The 9,269-nt window shown below is 35.5% G+C and overlaps 1 protein-coding gene across 5 annotated transcripts in view; it reads left to right on the top strand.

The window, feature by feature from the left end:
• Positions 1-8,837: 8,837 nt before the first annotated feature.
• Positions 8,838-9,269, top strand: part of Epha7 (EPH receptor A7) — a 165,459-nt gene continuing 165,027 nt past the window's right edge. For all 5 annotated transcript variants that reach the window (XM_033763387.1, XM_010633917.3, XM_010633916.3 and 2 more), the window contains exon 1: positions 8,838-9,167. In XM_033763387.1, coding sequence (XP_033619278.1) covers positions 9,071-9,167 — 97 coding nt within the window. In that variant the 5' untranslated portion in view covers positions 8,838-9,070. The remainder of the gene's footprint in view (positions 9,168-9,269) is intronic.

The following is a 9,269-nucleotide window of genomic DNA, read 5'->3' as shown; positions in this document are numbered from 1 at the left end:
ATTATCTGCATTCTAAAGTGCTAGCTATAGATATGCTTCCCAATCTGATTTTTTGCTCTGAATGCATCTATTTGAGCACCTATCTCACTTCTGTGACAGAATCTGTTAAGTTCATATGTTTCTACCACGTGTATAAGTAATTCTTGTTCCATAAGGAGGGCCCATTTATTCTGTTTTGCATAATAGCACTCTGGAATAGCTAGAAGCAGAATACATTTGTAAAGTTGATGAGCCGAGAGAAGGAAGGATTAAAAGTGAGAATAAGGCGAGGACGAAGAAAAAAAAGGGAGAAAAGAAGGAATGGCTGAACTCTAAAACTACACTTTTTTTAGTATAGAATGTTAACAATATGATGAACTAAAACCTAAAGGATAATTCATTCTTTAGGAATTCGTGATGGCGTAGAAACATCGCAGACCAAGGGTAGAAGAATGGAGTTAGTGCTGAAGGAAAGCACAGAACTATATAGGTGATGGACGTAGTGTAGAGTGGTAGGTGGTATATTATCTAATAAATATTTCTGCTACACACTAGTGTGGGTCCTTGTCCACACTGGATAGAAATCATAATGTACACTGATTATTATAGAGAAGAAACAAAGCTGACTCCTACATACGCCGTCCCGAGAAAAAGAAAACAAAGTTGAAACCCAACAAGACAGAGTAGCTGGCTCCGCCACAGGCCATGACAGCAAAGCACCTAACAAAGGATTCAGTTCAATTTTATGGGGTTCCAAAGAAATGTCATGATTATTCATGTTATTTTTCAAAATGGGTAGAGTGGAGTTTAGTCGCATTCCAGGCAGGAACTTGCATACAGACCACAATATGCTTAGGAATATGATGTGTTCCCTATGGGTTATTTTATTAAGAAAATGCATTATAATTAAGGCATAAAGAGGTTTAGGATTAGTTCTGCAGATTCATTGCCACTTAGGCTTGCACTGGCCTCTCCCAGTCTGTCTTATTTTGACAAGAAAAAAAAAAGTAGTACCACATGTCAATAATTGTCATCATAGTGATTTAGAGAAATACTATAGTAATCGTCTGATGTATTGCAACCACAGTCTGGCATTGAAAAGCAGTTGTTGTATAGGAGGATGGCAGGTGATCTGAACCAAAATGGTGGATCGGCAAGGAACGAGCCTTAAGGTATATGAGTAAGTTCTGGTTAGGGGCTCTATTAGAGCCGTGGAGATAGTGACAAGTATACCTACAAGACTGGTGCAGTGTGCCCAAGGCGGGAGTTTGAATATCGAACTTAGAAAATCAAATAAAAACCTTGTTTCTAGAAACAAAGAGTAGTATGTAATTCTGAGTATATTGTTCATGCTCCTTAAATATTACCTTCCTAAAGCTAGACTTGTTTTGAATAGGAGTAAGATGCAGACTACTTGGCTTCTACTGGATAGAAAGAAATACATGAAATCTGTGAGTCAAATAGATATTGGAAATTATGCATGATATGTATATATAATTAGGTGAATATTTCTACATCTGTGTTTGATTCCAATCAGCCATATTTAAGTAAATAATTATGATACATTAAGCACTTTCTTTTAACTTTGAGATAAGTTTGCTATAATGGTGGGTTTCTGAAACAATTTACAACTTGAAATAGTGCTAGAGAATAGATTTCATGAAATCTATAAAATAGAAAAAAGTCAAATATAGGGCTGGAGATTTAGCACAGTGGTGTTGCCACCTGCCTCGCAAGAACAAGGTCCTGAGTTTGAACCCCAGTACCAAAAAAAAGAGAAAAAAAAGGAAAATATTACATTTTGATATCTGTACAAAGTAAACAGTACAATATTCAAATTTCAACTGTTATTTTAATTATCCTTTTATAATATATGTTCAAACAAAAACTTTATACAAAATGTATATTTTATCTGATTCAAAATTAAAATTTTGTCAAGTAATTAAAAACTAAAATGGTGGTGCATGCCTGTAATCCCAGCACTCAGGAGGCTGAGGCAGGAAGATCCCTGTGAGTTTGAGACCAGCCTGGGCTACACAGTGAGTTCCAGGTCAATCTCAACTTCATAGTGAGACCCTGTCTCAAAAAACAAACAACAAACAACAAAACAGAACAAAAAACCCAAAACCTAAAATGGTCGAATATAGAGTATTTTTAAACATTAAACATATTTTGAGATATATTAATAGGCAGAACTCAAACACTGATTCTAAGTATATGTCTTTCCTTTTCACTCAGTATCCTTTTCTACTATGCTGTATTCTTGCAGACAAATACACCTGATTGAGTCATAACAGTTAAATCAGGTAAAATGGACACAGCTACCATTTATCTTTAAAAAAAATTAACTCAAAGAACTTTCCAAAATGCATCTGAAAACATGCATGTTATTATAGTATATTATTGCTCAAACCTGGAAAATAATTGCTCTCTCAAAAGTTTAATTCAAAAGTCTATGTAAATATACTACAAATTGTTAAAAACAAAAATATGATAGCATCGAAAAATTACATTCATGTTGAGATCTGAAAAAATTCTCCTATCAGGGATTGTCATTCTTTATTGGAATGCAAATTAATTTCTCCTTACACTATGTTTGTGAGGTTGATAATGTCTTACAGTTATCTATTCTTAAAGGAGGCAACTTCCTAGTAGGTTTGTCATGGCTTTTTAATTTTACAGATTTAGCCTCTAAAGCCTGCCCATTAAAAGCCTTACACGAGTGAACAGTAGATATTAAAATATTTAATTAAACTAGGACTGACTTGAGTCATTTCTTCAATCTAAAATCAACTAGAGAATGTGCCAAGTTAATTCCATAGCTTTATCTACAAGGCAATTATGAAAATAAATAAAAATAACAACCTCTTAGAATCAGAGATAGAATTCTTGTGAAATTTTTTTCAGTGATCTGAGAGAAGAGAATGGAAACTAATTTTAGACAACCCAGATGACAAAATCTTGATTGTACTTTAAATCAGCTCACAATTTATGGTCAGTAGTGTGATTATGATGGTATTATTTACCACTGTTGGTATGGTCAAAGTCAACCAACGCTGAGAAAAATTGATTAGTTATTTATTTTCTCCAAGTATATGTTCTGTTTTCTGTTTCTAGAAGGAAATACGAATCACAAAGGCATCTTGATGTGTGTTGTGTGTTTCACTATTGGGTTATGTTTCATTCACCTGCAACCTTTTGTCATACTTAATAAGTACTTGAAATCCTATTTTAAATTGAGGTTTGGGTCAGTATTCTCTCTCTCTCTCTCTCTCTCTCTCTCTCTCTCTCAATATATTAGGTTCTTTAGATTTGGATTTGTATAGTCAATTTGACTCAAAAGAAAAAAAATGCAATCATTCTTCTTTTTGTCCAAAGTTAGGGGAAATCAAGAATCTCCCTTTTGAGATTTTATTCTCTCCTTAATTGTCTAAGAATGCTTGAGAGCATAGTGCAAAGGGACCTCGTTACATCCAGATTATTATAATCCTCAATCCACTACTGACTTCATCACTGCCATAGTGATAATTTTTTAAAAGTTGACTTCACTTATATTACTGTAGTGACACCTTGTTCTGTAGATCCCTCCTGGCTCTAGTGTTATTCTATATTACAGCTTTAGGAGCACAACTCCCGTAGTTTTTATTTACATAATTAGCATAAACACTATAGCTGGGTTGCTAGGTTCCAAAGGCCTTTGAGTCTCAGGCACATATTTTCATCCAACAAATTTTAAACTCAGAATTTTCTTTGCCTCACAATGAGCACTACCTTCAGGTACTTGGGGGTCATTTCCATCTCAGTCAGAAGAACTGTAAATTTGTGGAGCTTCTCTGTTGATACTAAAGTAGGGTTGGTGTTGGGATCCTCTCCTCCCAGGAAGGTCTTTGTTTCTTATGCAAATCTGTCCACTTTCTTTCCTTGGAACAATTGCATGCCAAGTCCAGAGGATTCTATAGCACCACTTTCTGCAGTGTATAGAAATGTTCAGTGAAGTTAACTCCAACAACATTATAATTTCACCACTACGGGGCACCATTTATGTATTTCTTTCTCCATCACTTTCTTTGAAAGTTACGGGAATATACAGACATCACTACTGTTCAGACCTGTTCTTAGAACTCTTTGAGACGAGTTAGACAATTTTGACAGAATTTCATTTGCAATATTAACCATAGCAGGTTAGGATGTGACGTGCTCTCTAAAATACTTTCCAAACTAGAGAGCTGGAAATTTGGAAGATTTTTAAGAACTCTCACTCCTCTGAAGAATCCAGTCCCAGTGCATACTCTAGGCCCTGTGTCCAAGGTAAAATAATTTAGGATAATTATGTGGAGTGAGAAAGAGATTATCTGGGGTCTTCTTGAAGTCTCAGAACTCTTCAGATGTTTAGCTAAAAGTCAGAGAAAGCGTTTCTGAAACATATTTGACCCTTTTAGAGACTATTCCTTAGAGACTATTCCATTAATTTGGCCACTGTAATTCAAATAACTAGGTCATATAACTTTCTTTTACAAAGGCTCTAGTAGGCAAGGATAAACTGAGAGGATAAGATTATATATTATATATATATTATATGGTAAGTATTATATATGCGTAATATATGTATATATAAATGCACACACATACAATTTTTTAAATTAGCTCATCCTTATTCAATGAGGACGTGATTGGCCGGAGCACCCAGAGGTCCTGGTGCCCCCTGGTGGTCACTGATTTATCACAATCTACTGGCTAGAAAGCTAAAAATATTGTATGATGAGAAACCGTGAAAGCATATAGAAGAAATTTGCATAACTTAAGCCACGTCACTTCTTTAGTGTTGATTTGTGGCAAAATGAGGGTAAGTTTTGAAAAGAAAGACCCTCTTCAAACAAAATTAAATTTTAAAAATTCTTATTCTTAAAAATGATTCCAAATACCATGTGCCACATTTCCCTTTATATATTTAGTTCATTACATACTATTGTCATAAAGGTTATTTGACTTAATACTTTTCAGAATTTTAAGTGATGCGAAAATTTTAATGAAACCTTAGTATTATCCAAGTGAACTCTTACAATTTACATATAAATTATATTTTATTTGTTGTCTCAATAAATAACTGCAATTGAAGTTATTTAATTTTAATTTTCTGAACTTTGCCCAATATCCAACCTTAAAAAAGCCAAAGAAATTTCAAAAAGGCACAAAATATAGTCATAACTTTTGATTTTGAATCCTGACCTCTCACTTTCTGTACTGTGAAAAAATCTGAAGCTGAGGATAATAAATGAATTATTGTATCTTTTATGAGTTGTGCTTGTGTATGTATTGACTACAAATATTTTATATACAGTATATAAATCATGCTAATGTAAATATGTAAGTGATTTTCCTGCAAAGTGGATTGTTTATATTTTGACTGAAATCACAAGTGGAAAACCCAATTTTCTGTAATATCTATTAACTGAGACATAATGCTTCTTTTCCTTTTATAATCAGTTTCTTCTACACAGTACCTTTTCTAATTCACTTTAAATTACCCCCTTTTCTGTGATGAACTTGAATTTTCACATTTACAAGCTGTGAATGCATTTAGACAGTAAATGCCAAAGTAGTAGGTTCAGAATCAGCTCTTTGATTTTGTTATGGTTGCTGTTGTTTTTAACCATTTAGTTTGACAGCCTTGGATTTGTAACATGCTTAATTCTCCAGTTGTTCCTTTACCCTCTTAAGGCTTGTAAGGCTTGATTGCTAGACACACACACACACACACACACACACACACTCACACACACACAAGCAAACATGCACACACATATACAGAGACTTTTGTTTTAAAATTCATAGAACTAACTCCCTTAAGTTATTATAATTTACTCCTAAGTAACTATTTCTCTCTTAAAATCAGAAGATATTTCCAAGAAGTAAATATTGTGGTAAATTCATTTGAGATGTGTCCTGAATTTGGACATTCATTTTTATACATGTACAGTTGTGTGTGATTAGAGGTAATTATATAGGTAAAAATAGCACCAAGTGCATAAAACTTGGGTATATTTTCCTCGCATATAAAGACAAGCAGGCATTTTTCATCTTTCCACTACACCTTTGTGACAGATGTTTCAAAGGGGATATAAATAGAAATGTTAAAGTTTTAGTATCTTCTCATTTACTTAAAATTTTCTGACAGTAGGTAAAATACTTCATTATACAAGAAAAATGTAAACACTAAAAAACTAGGGTTCAGAATTCCTACTTTGGCTCATATGTATTGGTTTATACTTCATTTGGTAGTGCTCAGGAAAATGAGTTCTTTTTAAATTCTTTTTACATACTTACATATTTTTCTCAAGTTTTTTTTCATAGTAATAGCATGAATAAATGTAGATATCAATGTAAAATAAACTAGGTTAAAAATAAGGTGAGGAAATTTCAGTATTGTTATTTTAAAATATGAAAGATTGATATTGCTTTTCATTTCAATGACCATGGAGCCATAAGTTATATGTTACATTGTTAGAAAAAAATATACTCTAATGTAAATTTGTGTATTAAAACGTGCTGTATAAAAGTATATAAAAGGAACAATCTATTCATGACTGTCGTTTATTGTTATTTAAATGCTGTAACTTCTCTATACATAAGTCCAAGATGAAAGAAGTTTGATAAATCTAAAAAATGCATGATTGATAATTAGTATTTCTGCAGGACAACTGTCAGTAAGTAGTCCAGCAAGTGTACACTTAAAGTGAAGTTTCTTGTCTCCAAAAATAAAAGTTGGTTTGCACATGCCCTAGTGTCTGACAGAGATGGACGCAGAAAAAGGGACTCCTGGTGCTACTTCCACTCATCAGAGAAGATAAGGATATAACATCTCCAGTTTCCTGATTTTAATGGAAAGGTATTTGTATTCACATCACTGACTATTAGTCAGTCAATAGATGAAAGGAATATTTTAAACTTTAAAAGCAAAATTAGTGTCATTCTAGGAAGTGAGGAAATGTTGAACTCATGAAGAATTTATTTTGATTACTAGAAGTTATTTAATTTGTTTGTGATTTGGTGAATTTTAAAGCCTACCTGTAGAGTTTTATATTTTTAATTCTAATGTCTTAGCTTATGTTTTACCCTTACAGCTATTTAGGTAAATGACATTTCATTTTTTCAATAACAAGTGTGCTCTGCCTATATTGTTTTGTTCATTTCTGAGATTAATCTATTAAGCAGTTTACATTTTCTATTCACAGTTTAAATAGCAATTAGGATGTTGTTAGATGTAGCTTCTAAACTATTTCATAGACATACTAGCTACAAAACTACAGAATCAAAGATGTTTGAAGAGAAATGTCATTTCTTTCTTCATGGCAACTGTGTTAATCAAATAGGCATTTACCATAAAACAAAATGAAAATATCTGGGCATTGTCATCTCTGAGAAGTCTTTATTATACCAGAAAGAATTCAATTTACTTTACATTTACAGATAGGTCATATGAGAACAGTCTTATGTTTTAGGCAAGATCAAACTTTGTGCCTACCAGAAATCAAGGCAAATCATGAATGACAGAATTTTTTTTAAAGGAAGAAGCATAGAATAAGAAGAAAAAGATGTTCATCTTAAACATGTATCAAGTTACTGAGTGGCCTTTGAAATTGATTATTTGGCAATTAAGTTTTTTAAGTTCTTTATTATATCACCCACCTTTCAAATGCAAAGTGTCCAAAACTGCCTAATTAAAAACATATTTCTCTGCGTATTCTTTCTGTTCGGCTTGGATGAATTCAACAGAAAATGTTGGTTCCATCTTTATTTTCAATTTCTTTGAAAAATAATCATAGAATAATGATGGCATAATTACTGAAAACTACTTTGAAAAAGGAAGGTCTTGTTTTATCAGTTTAATACTTTGTGGCTTTCTTCAAAATTGAGTTACTTATGCAGCGAAGTGGGAAATGAATCAAAGTGTGGCAGTCCAAGAAAACACTCAGGAAAAAACAGATACACAAGGTTCTCTCCTAAAGTCCCAGCTCAGAGAAAGAGCTATTCTGGAAAGATAGGGCGGGATGTAGGAGAGCATAAAACAAAAGACTTCCTTTTGCCCTGCCTTTTCTTTCTTTCTTTTTCTTTTTTCTTTTTCTTTTTTTTTTTCTGTTTCTTTTGCCAAAGAGTGTTACAAACTCCTGAAAACATTGTTTAAACATAATTTATTTGGTCACTCTTATCCTTCCAGGATAGTATGGCGTGGTGTCCAAAAAAAAAAAAAAAAAATGACTTCCCTTTGAATAAGAACAACAAAAACAGTAGACTCTTTTCAAAAAAGGCCAAGACACAAAGTTAAGCGACCCGCGGAGATTGTGCCCACAACAAAGTAAAACACTTCACTTAAAGGCACAGCTCATTTCACCGTCCCGGCTCTGCGTTTAGCAGCTGCGGGACGGCTCGCTTCGCGTCGGGTTTCTAAAACACAGAGGAAGGAGCACAGCTACGAACGCGAGGGCAAATTGGCAGCGTTAGGCTCGGATTTATTCCGACTCCCGAAAGCTGCTGCTGTTGGAAGCAGAGCGCGCCGGGCCGCAACTCCCTCGCCTCCGTCCCAGTCCTCCTCCCGGAGCAGCGACGCGAGCCGGGGGCGCGGAACCTGGAGGGAACCCTGGAGCCGCAACCTGACTCCGACCCGCTCTCATTGGCTCCCTCTCAGAACCCCGCCTCCGAGGTTGAGGCGGCCGCTTCCTCGGGATCCGCCCCCCAGCCCTGGGAATCGCCGTCTGGCAGGCCGGCGGCGCCTGCCACTCAAGTGGAGTGGCAGAGGCTCTGGGCCGGGAGCCCCGCCCCTCCCCCTAATTGATATTATTGGAGTGTAGAGCTAGCGGCCGGTCTGCAGTCGGAGACTTGCAGGCAGCAAACACCGTGCGAACGAACAGGAGGGGGGGAAGAAACATAAAAAAGCGAAACGTGGAGCAGCCGGCCTGGGACTGAGAAGGGAAATCGATGCAAGGAGCCCAATAATAATAATAGAAACCCACTTCAGAGCAAATAACATTGAAAAAGCTGCGACTCAAGATAACTGAAACCTTTAAAAAAAAAACAAAAAACCTGCTCATGCACCATGGTTTTTCAAACTCGGTACCCTTCATGGATTATTTTATGCTATATCTGGCTGCTCCGCTTTGCACACACGGGAGAGGCGCAGGCTGCAAAGGAAGGTAAGCGATGAGAAGGCAAAGTTTGTTCCGACTTATTTATTTAGCTGTCTACCTGCTCCAGCCGGCTCGCCGAGGTGCCGCCAGCCGCGCCTCGCCGCCCCG

The sequence above is a fragment of the Fukomys damarensis genome, unplaced genomic scaffold (genome assembly GCF_012274545.1).
Source record: "Fukomys damarensis isolate Sample0158 unplaced genomic scaffold, DMR_v1.0_HiC HiC_scaffold_14, whole genome shotgun sequence".
Classification (NCBI taxonomy): domain Eukaryota; kingdom Metazoa; phylum Chordata; class Mammalia; order Rodentia; family Bathyergidae; genus Fukomys; species Fukomys damarensis.
This window is presented reverse-complemented; position numbering and strand designations above follow the sequence as displayed.